The 16,214-nt window shown below is 44.1% G+C and overlaps 1 protein-coding gene and 1 long non-coding RNA gene across 4 annotated transcripts; both read left to right on the top strand.

Moving 5' to 3' along the window:
• The first annotated feature begins 6,574 nt into the window (after positions 1–6,574).
• On the top strand, positions 6,575–11,287 carry LOC138967695 (sugar phosphate exchanger 3-like). 3 transcript variants are annotated; one of them, XR_011456026.1, is made up of 3 exons: positions 6,575–8,019; positions 9,827–10,299; positions 10,572–11,287. XR_011456026.1 is itself a non-coding variant. In XM_070340349.1 (2 exons), the coding sequence occupies exons 1-2, from the start codon at positions 6,710–6,712 to the stop codon at positions 10,146–10,148; spliced, it is 1,632 nt and encodes a 543-aa protein (XP_070196450.1). In that variant the 5' UTR covers positions 6,575–6,709; the 3' UTR covers positions 10,149–10,493. The 3 variants fall into 3 exon arrangements, 1 of the variants encoding a protein (XP_070196450.1); XR_011456025.1 differs by having other exon boundaries at positions 9,827–10,333; XM_070340349.1 differs by lacking the exon at positions 10,572–11,287 and having other exon boundaries at positions 9,827–10,493.
• A 1,604-nt stretch (positions 11,288–12,891) lies between these two features.
• On the top strand, positions 12,892–14,509 carry LOC138967694 (uncharacterized). The gene is made up of 2 exons (XR_011456024.1): positions 12,892–13,851; positions 14,006–14,509. It is a non-coding gene; the product is annotated as an uncharacterized lncRNA (long non-coding RNA).
• Positions 14,510–16,214: the final 1,705 nt, after the last annotated feature.

The following is a 16,214-nucleotide window of genomic DNA, read 5'->3' as shown; positions in this document are numbered from 1 at the left end:
AGATGCCAGCACGAGGGCAGATTTAAATGTCCTGTGTGGGTAGTTGACGAACGTGTGTAACCTTTACAACTCTTTTTTCAACCATGCCCAAGTCAATTCACCAACGGCGTCTGGGTGTTGCATGTTGTCAATGTTTTTCGTGATAAATTTGCTAGACAATATAGTCTTATGACATACACATGACATACAACACACCTAACAACCCATGCACACAGAAGCATCTCCCTCGAGGGGTAAAACAAACACGTGAAAACCAGATGTAACATTTCCAAAAAAAGATTTTTATTTTGGATAATGTTGTCACTCTGAGGTTGTGGATGACCATCATGCATTGGCCTTACAGTGCTATAGGGGACTTTGAGGATACATTAGATACATGGTTATATGATACTCAAATGGTTACATTGGATATACACAGAAAAGATGAGATTTAGTCGTACTGGTAATGATCAAAGGGTAAAGGATGACATATTGCAGATAATACCCATGGGTAATGGATGAAACAAATACATGATGGCTGAGGTTAAAAATTATACATTATAATTGATCAAATGATGACTTGTGGGTGATAGATGACAACGATGAAATAAATTCAAAACATGCTCAAAGGTAATAAGATAAATCAACAAACACAAGTTACAAGACACCTTTAGAGGTATACTCGGTAAACAAATTCAGTGCATTATGACGGTCTGTACAAAGTTGCGTTGATAAACACTTGCGGGTAAATACATTCATTGGTTACACTAGTGTCCATACTGTCCACTACCTCAAAATGATGAACAACAATTGTTAAAGTGAGGCGAGCGGGCTCGACCTCTTACTTATATAGAGGGTGGCAACAACAGACCTAGGGCTGACCAAACAGACACGTATGACTACAACAGACCTCGGGCTAAACAAACAGACACGTGTGACTACAACAGACCTCGGGCTGAACAACAGACCTCGCTCTGATGCTGCCCGTGGGTTCCCCTCAGACTGACACACACACACATACACCAAATTATACTAAATATACTAAATTCTTATAGTATTTTGTCATATAAATCCAAAAATGCACACAATATTTAAATGTGGAACTGATGTAATCAAAGTAACAGATCAATATAAATATTTAGGGGTCATATTCAACAAGAATGGAAATTTTGATACAGCTCAAGATCATTTAAGTAAACAAGGTAATAAAGCAGCACATTCCCCCCGCAGAATTTTCAGCAATCAAAACGTGCAAATAGACACAATGATACATTTATTTGATTCACTTGTAAATCCGATATTAACATATGGCGCTGAAATCTGGTATCCGTTTACGTTTAATAATAAAATAAAACAAACAAATACTGATCATTTCTTTGGATCATGTTTATCTAGCAAAAATCCTCATGAATCAGTTTGTTTATATCAAATTTTGTCGATTCCTTCTTGGAGTTCATAGAAAAGCTATGTGGATACCTGTACTGGGGGAATTAGGAAGGTTCCCTTTAGGATTAAAAATGTTATCACAAACAATAGCATTCTGGGCGCATATTCTAGACTCCAAACAAGATTCGTATATACATCAATTATATGACTCAATGTTGCACCATCCGACAGAAACGCCATGGCTACAATTTGTTAGACAATCTCTTTGTAACTTAAGTTTTAGTCACGTTTGGCATAACCAATCTACATTAAACGTACACAAATTAAAGTTTGCGATTGACAAAAAACAACAAGAAGAATATATAAGATACTGGACAAAAGAAAAATCAGATACATATTCCAGACTTAAGTTTTAGTCTATGATCAGTAAATCTTACGAAATGCAGTCATTCTTAATACAAATTAAGAATAATAAACACAGAAAGATGTTAAGCAGATTAAGGACTAGCACACATTGTCTAAAAATTGAAAGTGGAAGACATCAGAATATCCCTAAAGAAAATCGTCTTTGTGTTGAATGCAATGTCATAGAAGATGAAATACATTTTCTAGATAAATGGAATAAATATGTTAAATTAAGGGATGAATTTAAAGAAGATGCTTCACATATCAATATGAAATATGCTAACAAAAATCCAAGTAACTTGCATTATTTGTTGTTTGTTGTGTCAATAACTTTACTGGTTCATGACAATAAACATTATTCTATTCTATTCTATTATTCTACACCACAGTTGTCATATCAATGTGTGTGTGTGTGTGTACCTATTCAACTACACATATCATTTCTGAAGCGTCTATAACAGCCCCATAGGCATGGGGGGTACTTTACGGTCAAAAATCCTAAAAATACACGCTACGACCATTGCTCGGGCTGACCAGACTGACACACACACAAACAAACAAACCCCACAGTTGCCCTACCAATGTGTGTGTGTGTGTGTGTTTGTTTGTGTGTGTGTGTGTACCTATTCAACTACATATATCATTTCCGAAGCGCCTATAACAGCCCCATAGGCATGGGGGGTACTTTACGGTCAAAAATCCTAAACATCCACGCTACGACCATTGCCAGGACTAAGGGTTAGGGTTAGGGTTAGGGTTAGGGATAAGGATTAGGGTTAGGGATAAGGATTAGGGTTAGGGATTAGGATTAGGGTTAGGGATTAGGATTAGGGATAAGGGAATAGGGTGAGGATTAGGGTTAGGGATAAGGATGAAGGATAAGGGAATAGGGTGAGGATTAGGGTTAGGAATAAGGGATTAGGGTTAGGGATTAGGGTAAGGACCCTACTGTACAAATCAAGAAATAGGTAAAAAAATGAAAAAAATAATAAAATTGCCAAAAATTAGTAAAAAGACAACAGAATAACCAAGTTGAAGCAAAAATGAAATTGTATTATTTTAAATAAAAAAATGTAAGCACAAAAAGTTTAAAGAAAAAGGAATACAAGTTTTTCACTAAACTTGACTGACTTGACCTACTTCTTTTACTCACTTTACTTACTGACTTGAAGTAGTTGACCTCTGTGCTTGACCTAGTTACCAGATTGCCTTACTTGACTAACTTATTTGACCTATATTTTGACTTATTTCACCCATTTAAGTAACTTGACGTACTTACTTGAATGATTTGACTAATTTGACCCAAAAACTTCACCTACTTATTTGACTGACTGACTGACTGACTGACTGACTGACTGATTGAATGATTTGACCTATTGAGTTCACAAACCTACTTGACGTATTTACTTGACTAACTAAGCTAATCAAAAAAATTGACCGAATGACTTAAGTAAATCTGATCAAAACTGACCTATTTACAGACTGAGCTACTGACTGACCTACTTACAGACTCATTCAATGACCTACTTAAGGCTGACCTACTTACAGACTTTGGTGCCACCCAGTCACCCAGCAAGCCACCCAATAAGGCAGCCAGCCAATAAGGCAGCCAACCAAATAGCCAGCCAACCAATTAGCCAGCTAACCAGCCAATTACCCATCCAACCAATTAGCCAGCCAGCTAGCCAACCAACCAGTCGGCGAACCAACCAACCAACCAACCAACCAACCAACCAACCAACCAACCAACCAACCAACCAACCAACCAACCAACCAAATGTCTTACTTAGTGATTTACTGAGTAGTGACTTACTGACTTACTTACGTAGTTACTGACTTACTGATTACTTACTTATTACTTACTGATTGCTTACTTACTGATTACGTACTTACATACTTACTTACTTACTTAGTAATGACTTACCTACTTACTTACTTACTTACTTACTTACTTACTTACTTACTTACTTACTTACTTACTTACTTACTTACTTACTGACTTAGTAACTAACTAACTAACCTACTTAACTGACCTACTTAATGACCCAATTCATTGCTTATTTACTTGTATTACGTTGTTTGGTAGCTACTAATTGACTCTTTAAAATGTTTAGTAATTGCACGAAGTTTTATTCTTAAATGGTTTTATTCTGATTTGGTGTGATTTGCAAATCGTACTATATCAACCCCCCGGGCCGCAGGCCTTGGATACAGTGATTGAAAAAAAAGCGATGTTCTCAAATGGTTCAATTCTTATTTGGTCTGACTCTGAAGTGTTACAGGTATACTTCTCCCCCTGGCCGCAGGCCTAGGATTAAAAAAAAAAGAAAAAAAAAAATTATTAAGGGGAGATAATGACGTTCTTTGCACAGTTTTTGCTGACAGGAGTTGCTCCCCTTTGACCGTTGGCTGCATTTTATTGACTGTTTTGTCTCATTTTTGTAAATGTTTTTATTTTCTTTAGGGGAGATAATTACGTGTTCTTAGCACTGTTTTTGCTGACAGGAGTTGCTCCCCTTTGACGGTTGGCTGCATTTTATTGACTGTTTTGTCCCATTTTTGTAAATGTTTTTATTTCCTTTAGGGGAGATAATTACGTGTTCTTAGCACTGTTTTTGCTGACAGGAGTTGCTCCCCTTTGACCGTTGGCTGCATTTTATTGACTGTTTTGTCCCATTTTTGTAAATGTTTTTATTTCCTTTAGGGGAGATAATTACGTGTTCTTAGCACTGTTTTTGCTGACAGGAGTTGCTCCCCTTTGACCGTTGGCTGCATTTTATTGACTGTTTTGTCCCATTTTTGTAAATGTTTTTATTTCTTTTAGGGGAGATAATTACGTGTTCCTAGCACTGTTTTTGCTGACAGGAGTTGCTTCCCTTTGACCGTTGGCTGCATTTTATTGATTGTTTTGTTCCATTTTTGTAAATGTTTTATTTTCTTTAGGGGAGATAATTACGTGTTCTTAGCACTGTTTTTGCTGACAGGAGTTGCTCCCCTTTGACAGTTTTGCCTCTTTTTACTTTTACTTTTAAATTATTTTATTTATGGGAGCTAATTACGGTTTTTTTTGGGACAGATTTTTTGACAGGAGTTGCTTCCCTTGGACCATTTCTTTCAGCCAGCCAGCCAGCCCATTTGTTTTAGCCAACCAGCCAGCCCAGCCAGCCCATTTCTTTCAGCCAGCCAACCAGCCAGCCAGACCATTTCTTTCAGCCAGCCAGCCAACCAGCCCATTTCTTTCAGCCAGCCAACCAGCCAACCAGCCCATTTCTTTCAGCCAGCCATCCATCCAGCCAGCCAGCCTGCCCATTTCTTTCAGCCAGCCAGCCAGCCAGCCAGCCAGCCAGCCCATTTCGTTCTTTCAGCCAGCCAGCCAGCCAGCCAGCCAGCCCATTTCGTTCTTTCAACAAGCCAGCCAACCAGCCAGCCAACCAACCAGCCCATTTCAGCCAACCAGACCATTTCTTTCAGCCAGCCAGCCAGCCAACCAGCCAGCCCAACCAGCCCATATCTTTCAGCCAACCATCCAGCCAGCCAGCCCATTTGTTTTAGCCAACCAGCCAGCCCAGCCAGCCCATTTCTTTCAGCCAGCCAGCCAGCCAGCCCATTCCGTTATTTCAGCCAGCCAACCAGCCAACCAGCCAACCAACCCATTTCGTCCAGCCAGCTAACCAGCCAGCCCATTCTTTCAGCCAACCAGCCAACCAGCCAACCAGCCAGCCCATTCCGTTATTTCAGCCAGCCAACCAGCCAGCCAGCCAGCCCATTTCTTTCAGCCAGCCAGCCAGCCATCCAGCCAGCCATCCAGCCTGCCCATTTCTTTCAGCCAGCCAGCCAGCCAGCCAGCCAGCCAGCCAACCAACCCATTTCGTCCAGCCAGCTAACCAGCCAGCCCATTCTTTCAGCCAACCAGCCAGCCAGCCAGCCAGCCAGCCAGCCCATTCCCTTATTTCAGCCAGCCAACCAGCCAACCAGCCTGCCCATTTCTTTCAGCCAGCCAGCCAACCAGCCAGCCAGCCAGCCATCCAGCCTGCCCATTTCTTTCAGCCAGCCAGCCAGCCAGCCAGCCAGCCAGCCAGCCAACCAGCCAGCCAGCCAGCCAGCCAGCCATTTCACGTAGTATATGACATTGACCTTTTTGTTCTCAAATGGGGCAACTATTCTCAAATGGGGCAAAAATTCCGGAATGGGCTTTGTTATTCTCAAATGGAGCAAAAATTCCGGAATGGGCTTTGTTATTCTCAAATGGAGCAAAAATTCCGGAATGGGACTTTATTATTCCGGAATGGGTCACGTATTCTTAATTAGTAATATTCTCAAATGGGGCGAGCAAAAATTCCGGAATGGGACTTTATTATTCCGGAATGGGTCACGTATTCTTAAATAGTAATATTCTCAAATGGGGCAAGCAACAATTCCGGAATGGGACTTTATTATTCCGGAATCGGGCATTTACGTATTTCATATTCTCAAATGGTACAAATATTTTTACGGCTACAACAGGTGCTTTATTTTTGCGCATTGCAGGGCAGAAAAATCCCGGAAAACCCCTGCGAGGGTCGTTAATATCTGCAAAAGATACACAAAACATGACCCGTCCAATCGCCAATCCCCAAATAATGTTTTTCACGTCATTTTACACTATTTTCAACTTTTAGTCATGGGACCTAATCACGTATTCTTCGGACAGTTTTTGCTCACAGGAGTTGCTCCGCTTAGACCATTGGCTTTATTTTTTGTTGGTCTATGATTTTAGTCACTGTTACATCGGGTGGCTTTCGGTACAAAGACGGGTCAAGGGACCTCACTCTGTACATTCCTCACTTCCGTTCCCGTGATCACTCGATTCACAACAGACACATTGATGATCACTGCTGAACAGAGACTGCCGTGATTATTTATGTTCGCGGACTGACCATTTGTATGCCACCTGGCAGCAATGTCGCGCTGTATACAGGGCGTGAGACGCGCCATTCAGCCATACACACGCTATCATGTCAGCGTGTTCGTGCTCACTTTCCTCAGCTACGCTTTCTTTCACGCCACCCGCAAGACGTTCAGTAATGTCAAGACCACCATGGCCGCAGAGTGGACAGCCTCCCCTCGCAACGGGTCTGCATCCGAATGCAGGTCGCCTTCAGATGCGTGGACTACGGGCAACGAGTCGGTTGCTGAGTGCCGAACGCCGTTCAGCATGTGGAACAAACGCCACCTTTTCCTTTCTCTCGATGAAGCCGAGGAGTTTATGGGGGACCTGGATGCTTGCTTCATGTTCGCCTACGCGGTGGGTTTGTTCGTCAACGGCTTCATCGCGGACAGGAATGACTTGAGACTGGTTCTGAGCATCGGCATGGCGCTCACTTCTGTCAGCGTCTTCGTGTTTGGCTGTGTCTTTGAGTGGACTCACACCTACTCCAAGCCTGGCTACATCGCTGTCTGGTTGCTCAACGGATTCCTCCAGTCGACTGGCTGGCCATCTGTCGTAGCTGTGATGGGCAACTGGTTCGGGAAGGGCAGTCGCGGTTTGGTGATGGGAGTGTGGAGTGCCTGCGCTTCAGTGGGCAACATCATCGGTGCTCTCTTGGTGGCGACGGTGCTGGACTTTGGCTACGAGTACGCATTTCTCATGACATCCTGTGTCCTGATGGGCGGTGCCATCCTCAACTTTGTGGGCCTAGTCCCTTCACCCATCGACGTGGGTCTCCCCATGCCCCACGATGAAGGAGACGGCGCAGCGTTGGCTGGCTCGGTGGGGTCGGGTGTTCAACAGCCGCTGCTAGACAGTGCGGACGACGAGGAGTACAACCACCCCCCGCTGAGCGGTCCCGGGACCGAGCCGGTCATCTACAGTGTGCAGGACACCCGCCCCAAAGCCATCCACTTCCTGACTGCTCTCCTCCTGCCGGGCGTGATTCCTTTCTCCCTGTGCTACGCCTTCCTCAAGCTGGTCAACTACTCCTTCTTCTTCTGGCTGCCCTTCTACCTGCACAGCGCCTACGGCCTGCCCGAGACTGCCGCCGACACCCTGTCCATCTGGTACGACATCGGAGGGATCGTTGGAGGAACTGTTGCTGGCTTTGTATCTGACCGCCTACAAATGCGCACCATCGTTGTCATGCCCATGCTGCTGGCTGCTGTTCCCCTGCTCTTTGTCTACGGCATGATGGGCATTGCAGGAACACTCTTCAAAAATGGACTGCTGCTCTTTTTCCTGGGAGGTCTGATTGGAGGTGTTGCTAATCTCATCAGGTAAAACATTCCACCATTAAGCAGTGGGCTGAGCTCATGCATGTTCACTTACAAGTAATAATAATAATAAGAAGAAGAAGAACATTTATATAGCGCTAAATCAAAAACTTTCGTTAAAAAGGCTTGCTCTAAGCGCTTGACATCTAAACTAAAACGTCATTCACACTCTTTACAATGATACATATATATATATACAAGAACTTCATGTCACACTCTTTCATTCAGTATAGCACCATTCACACAGTTGTTATTCTGTACAAGACAATAAGTTAGTCTAACATTTAGAATGTTCATAAGATGAAAACAAGAGAAAACCAGACTGATTAAAACAACTGCTTAGTGCTAACAAAGCATGAATCTTAATGATAACGTAATACATGTTAAACTGTTAAGGCCATAAAAAAAAAACCCAACCTATGCTAAAATAACTTCGAACTTTTAAGAACTTCTTATAAGATACACAGCACAGCTAGATAAACACCAGAATGATAACAGGCTTTCACTTCATCTTTTATTTTGCAAAACAAAGTGTCCGAGTTACAATTGAGTTTTAATTTTGCATAGAAAGATGTGTGTCATCTTTAGGATTCCCCATTGACAGCAAGGTTGCCGTACTGCATTGTTATAGTAGGGTATTGTTGGGGGGGGGGGGGGGGGAGGGGGGGGGGTGGTGGGAGATTTTTAGTCAAAAATTATTTATGAATGATCACACTATGCAACATTTTACATGTGTTTTCGGTCAAAATATTAAATGATCTCTCTGCTTGCAACATTTTACATGTGTTTGCTAGTAATAATAATAATAAAACATTCTTTTCTACCGCTGTTCACCGCCGAATGGCAGTCTCATGGCGCAATAGTGGGGGTGGGGGGGGGGGGGGGGGTGCTGGATTATTAGTAAAAATATTAAATGACCACTCTACTTGCAACATTTTACACTCATAAATAGGGGCGGGGATGTAGCTCAGTCGGTAGCGCGCTGGATTTGTATCCAGTTGGCCGCTGTCAGCGTGAGTTCGTCCCCACGTTCGGCGAGAGATTTATTTCTCAGAGTCAACTTTGTGTGCAGACTCTCCTCGGTGTCCGAACACCCCCGTGTGTACACGCAAGCACAAGACCAAGTGCGCACGAAAAAGATCCTGTAATCCATGTCAGAGTTCGGTGGGTTATAGAAACACGAAAATACCCAGCATGCTTCCTCCGAAAGCGGCGTATGGCTGCCTAAATGGCAGGGTAAAAACGGTCATACACGTAAAAGCCGTGAGAGTTTCAGCCCATGAACGAACAAACTCATAAATATTTTAACTCCTGTGTGCTATTACTTATTAGTATGGTCAGGTTTGTCATAAGACGTGTTTAGCCACGGGCATGTACTCATAACATTAACACTGACCGATTCACACCCACGCACAGTATTCTAAATAAACTGCTGATGCCTGGTGAACCCAGGCCAGCAGACATCTTGGTGAAAAATAGTGATTACGGTCTACACTTAAAAATAGTGATTTGGGTCCACACTAAAAAATAGTGATTTGGGTTTACACTAAAAAATAGTGATTTTGGTCTATATTTAAAAATAGTGATTTTGGTCTACACTGAAAAATAGTGATTTTGGTCTACACTGATTCCAATTTCCTCCGCTGCCTAGTTCGCCTACACTGAGTGTCCAAGATATTCTCAAGATAGAACACGATTCATCATTTCACGATTAACCACTTCAAGCGTTAATGCAGCAACCTTGTTCAGTTGTTAATGTGAGGTAAATGTTTCTTTTGTCGCATCATGGACCAACCTCTTGTCGTTGCAGCGCTGCCATCTCAGCCGACCTTGGTCGTCAGAAAGCGCTCAAGGGGAACTCAGAGGCGCTGTCGACGGTGACGGGGATCATCGACGGCACGGGCAGTCTGGGCGCGGCGGTCGGCCAGGTGGCAGTGCCCAACATTCAGGTGCGCTACGGCTGGCGCAACGTCTTCTACCTCTTCATGGTGTCTGTCTTCATGACCGCGCTCTGCATCGCACGCATCTTTCTGGTTGAGATCCGCCAACTGCTGAGGAGGCGGCGGTGGTTATGCGGCTCAGGGAACGTGGAGGTTCTCAGGGACTTGGGGCCCGACCAGGAGGAGGAATGACTGTAAGGTGGGGCCCGACCAGGGGGGGGAATGACTGTGTTCTTCCCGTCTTTAGGTGAGAGTTAGGATTAGGGTTTAAAAGGTCATGTCTTGAGGTGACAGATCTATGGGAATACCAACACACATGACCAGGGGGAGGAATGACTGTAAGGTGGGGCCCGACCAGGGGGAGGAATGACTGTAAGGTGGGGCCCGACCAGGGGGAGGAATGACTGTAAGGTGGGGCCCGACCAGGGGGAGGAATGACTGTAAGGTGGGGCCCGACCAGGGGGAGGAATGACTGTAAGGTGGGGCCCGACCAGGGGGAGGAATGACTGTAAGGTGGGGCCCGACCAGGGGGAGGAATGACTGTAAGGTGGGGCCCGACCAGGGGGAGGAATGACTGTAAGGTGGGGCCCGACCAGGGGGAGGAATGACTGTAAGGTGGGGCCCGACCAGGGGGAGGAATGACTGTAGCTGATCCTCCTGTCTCAAGGTGACAGAGAAGAAAGCCAGCACACATGAGAGGGGGGGGGGGGGGGGAGGCTAACTGCAGAATGTCAGCACACAACACTGGAAGCAGTACAGCCATGAAGTCATGTGTACCTCCTGTGTTTTGATGAGAGTTGGAATACATGCTTTGAACGTCACGTGTTTTGATGAGAGTTGGAATACATGGTTTGAACGTCACATGTTTTGGCGAGAAGGCGGAGTGACACATTTGAAAGAAATACAGAGACTCTTGTGTGGAATACTTCTTGCTGGATCTGACTGAATGGCTTCTCCTTCTAGGAAGAACTAATTTGCAAAGAAGCAGCTGTCAAAAGCATCCGCTTTGGGGTAAGCTCGAGTGCAAGTAACTCTTGCCTGGAGCATCAGTTGTTGTACCACAGTAATATTGCTTATGACAGATGTCAAGTTGACATTGTTTTATTTATGACAGGTGTCAAGTTGAAAGTGGAACCTCAACAGTCAGAAGGAGAAGTAGGCTTTGTGTTATTCTAATTTATATCAGACTGTTCATAAGTCAGAGTAGGTATATTATATGTTGTTTTAACTGTTGTTTTTATTACACATTTGTATGCTGCCATGTACAACTGTGGGTTGATAAGTTGGGGCTTTACTCCTGACCAAAGCCAATAAATTCAAAGTCTCACAAAGTGCAGTGTTTGAGGGCTTCTTGATGACTGAGTCTGGTGGTGAGAAAGGCGGCTCATTCTGCGTGCTTTAGAGAAAGCCAGGTAGAGACAACATGTATTGTGATAGTTTTCTCCTTTGTATTGTATGTGTGGCTGGGACGACCAACATGCTGTGCAAAGACAGACAGAAGCATGTCAGTATCCTTTGTATTGTATGTGTGACTGGGACGACCAACATGCTGTGCAAAGACAGACAGAAGCATGTCAGTATCCTTTGTATTGTATGTGTGACTGGGACGACCAACATGCTGTGCAAAGACAGACAGAAGCATGTCAGTATCCTTTGTATTGTATGTGTGACTGGGACGACCAAAATGCTGTGCAAAGACAGACAGAAGCATGTCAGTATCCTTTGTATTGTATGTGTGACTGGGACGACCAACATGCTGTGCAAAGACAGACAGAAGCATGTCAGTATCCTTTGTATTGTATGTGTGACTGGGACGACCAACATGCTGTGCAAAGACAGACAGACAGAAGCATGTCAGTATCAAGTTTTCTCCAAATGTACATCCAGTATGAGATTGACAATCTGAGCAGTGTGGTGTGTATGTGTGTGTGTGTGTGTGTGTGGAGAAAAGTGCAGTACACCTATGGTTCTTTTTTTCGTATTTCTTATTTCCCCAAATGAAAGTCCTGTAAAGCGTAATAGTACAAAAGGGCATCCAGTACAAATCGCCAGTGCATAAATAGGTCACTTTAACCCGACAACTTGTGTGCACCAGAATTGGGTTTTTCCTCTTTCTCTTAGCAAGACTTTGGTGCCAAGCGGTTAATCGCTTGCATCTGTAGCACTGGCCCCGACCTGACCGGACTTGAACAGGGCAAGCTGACCCCGAGAGGCAGTTGCTCTGGGCCCCAAGCACACCCCCCCCCTCCCCCCTTTTCTTTTGCTCTTAGACTCTCTGTCGGTGCACAGCGGGGTCGGCAGATAGCGGACTGACCACGGCATGGTCTTTGTTCCAGCCTTCCCCCCCCCCCCCCCCTCTCTCCGCCCCTCCCCAAGATAAAAGACCGAAATGGCTGAGCTGGCAACTCTCCTAGTTGTACGGTACAGAGTGACAAACATTTGAGTTTTGGAATATTCTAATGACGTTTTAATCATCTCGCTTTCGGATGCAACACATTCTTTCTCCCCTTCCTTTAGGTTGCTAAGAATGGAGTTAGTGTTCTTTTTGCCTCTGCACACATACGTGCGCATGCACGCACACTCTCTCTCTCTCTCTTGCTCCTTTCTTTTATTCTGCACCCTTTTCCTTGATATTCATATATTCGATACATGTAAGATACATGTATTTTTACGTTAATCATATAATATTGATGATGTACAAAGAGAGTAAACCAAGTGTGTACAAGAGGGGATACAGTACGGATAGCCCGTGTCTTGAGCAGAGAAAGTAGGTCATTTTAAGCTGACCGCTTTTATGCTGCCAGATCTGAGTTTTGCTCTATTCCTTAGCAAAACTCCGGTACCGAGCGATTTAATTGCTTTCACATGTGTTGGTAAGGCGAGCGGGGCTGGCCCTGGGAAACCGAGCTGTCGCTCTAGTCCCCTCCCCCTCCCGCAACTGGACTTTATACCCCCCCCCCCCCCTTTCCCTATAGCCGTAGGAAATGATTCGACTTGGAGATTTTAGAGTCTTCTTTGCCCCGCCTTTCTTGCAATGTTTTGATTACAGGGCCGTTTTTGAACATAACACATAAAGTCCCTTTTTGTTTTAGGACCATCTTTGTTAAGTTTGACGATCAGTTTTTAGGAAGGTTTTTATGAAGAGAGGCATGTTCTTTTTACCCTCTCTTTCGTTTGTTGATTATTATGCTTGACGTGTTCTGCTGCTATGTTCCCAAACACGTACTCTCTTTCTCCCTATGTTATTTTGCCATTCTTGTTTTTGGTGTCCCTTTTTGTTCGTATATTCAATATATGTATTCAGTAGAATGTAGGCGCTATGTTAATCATATATGTGGCTGATGCAAATGTATAAAGACGGATGAAACCGGGGTATGCCGATGTTTTGTTACGGCAATGGCCGTTATTGTTTTGAGCACGCAGCGTTTTGCGGGGTTTTTATGGGCATGGATTTGCCGTTTGATATGAACGTCTAGCGGACGTTTCGTATGTTAGAGAGGAAGCATTTTTGCGTGAACATAATTGCTCAGTCTTTGAGAGACAGAGTGTAACTGGAAGTTTTGCAGTTCGTCTGCGTTTTTGTCTACCTACAAGTGTTTGGTATCTACAGATACGTTGTAAGGTTTGTTGTTTAATGACATATGTGTGTACATTATTTTTATGTGGGTTTTCTTAATAGAAGAACTTTGGTGTATGTTTGAGGGATTCGACTTCAGTTTGTAAGGAGGCTGACAGCAGGCTCAGAGCCCTCCACCTCCCCTCCCTTTTTGCTCCCGCGCTGCCAGAGCGGGATTCTCATTGGTCCTGCTAAGGTGACGTGGGAGGAAACCCCGTTAGCTATAAAAGACCCCTGTCCCCGTGAGGTCAGGAGGAGTTGCATTGAGCTGGGTTAAAGGTGTGGGAACCTTTCCTTATGCTTGGTGCTTCTCCTCAAAGAGACGTGTGAGAGAGTAGGGTGCCTAATAAGTGCCTGAAACATGCGTCTCCCCTGTTTTAGAGTCAGGGTCATCAAAACTACCACGGAGGAGTTGCATTGAGCTGGGTTAAAGGTGTGGGAATCTTTCCTTATGCTTGGTGCTTCTCCTCAGATTTGCGTGTGGTTTGGATGGTATGTGTGCCTTAGTGCCTGACCTGACAGACCATGTCCTCGATACGCAACTCTTGTCCTACTGGCAATAGTGAGCAGTGCGCGCTGTTCACTCGGTTACCACAAGGCTCATTAGGGTAGTGCGCGCTACTCTAAAGGTTACCAACACGCGGTGATCGAGTGGCGTCACTCGATTTTGTCCAGGCCCCGAACCCCTGCCCGATTTTTCATCCAGATTAGGACTTAGGTTTTGTTTTCAAAGAGTAAGTTAGATCGCTAGGGTACCTACGGGTCATGCCCGATTTTCCAGCATTTTAAAGACTTAGATTTTATTTGTTAGTGTAGTGTTTAGACTGTATTAAAGCCAACCTGGATTTTGTATAGATATATTTTCTATGGAAGAACTCACGTAGCCCATGTATGTTTTATGATTGTTGTTTTGGTTTGAATACAATTTGGAACCCTATCGCACCCTTGTCGTCTTTATATTTGGTGTCGGAAGTATTTTGTTCGTCTGTTCGTCCGGTGCGTGTGGTTTGAATGCCATCCTGACAAATGCCTTTTAAAAACACACGCACGGTAACATCTTAGACACAGACAGTTAACGTTTCCGTAAAGCTACCACCGCTCGGCTTTACATGTGTGTGTGTGTGTGTGTGTGTGAACGAAGTATTCAATAGATAAGTTTGCATTATTTGCTGTATGATTTGAGTACAGGTGGATTGCTGAGCTCAAAATGCATTTTATTTATTGTACTTTTAAGTTACTGTACAGTCCAACCTGTCTATACGCGAGGGGTTAGGGTTAGGGGCCGACCACAAGGGGTTGTTTTAGACAGGTTCTTGCGGGTTAGGGTTAGGGTTAAGGGCCGACCAAAAGGGGTTGTTTTACACAGGTTCTTGCGGGTTAGGGTTAGGGGCCGACCAAAAGGGGTTGTTTTACACAGGTTCTTGCGGGTTAGGGTTAGGGTTAGGGGCCGACCAAAAGGGGTTGTTTTACACAGGGTTCTTGCGGGTTAGGGTTAGGGGCCGACCAAAATGGGTTGTTTTACACAGGCTCTTGCGGGAGCATGTCTATGTTCCCCCAGGTCTATGTTCCTCCAGTCATACTATGTGTCATGTCATGCCATATGTCCTAATATGTCAGGTCATGTGTCATGCCATATGTCATTTCACATGTCATGCCACACGTGTCTTGTCACCCGGATGTTGTTTTCCACACCGTCCGCCAGTTCGACAATATTGGTAGTCAACTTTGCTCTACAATTCTTGTTCGAGCAGCGCCAATGACTATTATCACCTCTGTTCTGGTGTTTATCAAAATGGAAGCTTCTCAAAATCAAAATATTCCCCCCTCTGTCACCTCTTACAAGACGCGCTTCATCCATTTTGAACAGAGAAATCTGCTTGCTTGCCGCTTGGCAATAAGTGGAAGTGCCTAACTTCAGATTGACTGTCTTGGGCTTCTAGCCCTTATAATCTCAATTTCTCTATTAGTAAGGCTGTCTATAATGTAATGGCAGAAAGAGTAGTCAGATCCTTCCACTGAAAACCCAAGCTTTGTCAGTAGGCTAGCTACCAACAAACAGCCCAAGAGAGGCTGAATACAAGAATAGATCCGTTGTGTATTGCGACGGAATGCAGTAACTTCTATAGGCGCCCTCTAGGCATACCGCTTTTTGGCTTTTTGAGAAATAACGGGCAGTTTGCAGACATTTTTGTCGGAAAAAGTACACACCCAAGTACACACCCCACACAGAGTTTACTCCATTTCAGATTTCTAGAAATTTCGAAGTTCCCCCCTCAACACAATCTCAGAAAACAGGGTCTTCAAAATGTCTTATTGGGGTATAATAGGGTCTTTTAATGGGGTAAACTCACTGACAGGTTCTCAACACAATATCTCAGAAAACAGGGTCTTCAAAATGTCTTATTGGGGTATAGGGTCTTTTAATGGGGTAAACTTACACAATATCTCAGAAAACAGGGTCTTCAAAATGTCATATTGGGGTATAGGGTCTTTTAATGGGGTAAACTCACAGAGGTTCTCAACACAATGTCTCAGAAAACAGGGTCTTCAAAATTTCTTATTGGGGTATAGGGTCTTTTAATAGGGTAAACTCACAGAGGTTCTCAACACAATATCTTACAAAACAGGGTCTTCAAAATGTC

The sequence above is a fragment of the Littorina saxatilis genome, linkage group LG5 (assembly GCF_037325665.1).
Source record: "Littorina saxatilis isolate snail1 linkage group LG5, US_GU_Lsax_2.0, whole genome shotgun sequence".
In the NCBI taxonomy this organism is placed as follows: Eukaryota; Metazoa; Mollusca; class Gastropoda; order Littorinimorpha; family Littorinidae; genus Littorina; species Littorina saxatilis.
Note: the sequence above shows the minus strand (reverse complement) of the source record. Positions and strands in the feature narration are given on the sequence as shown.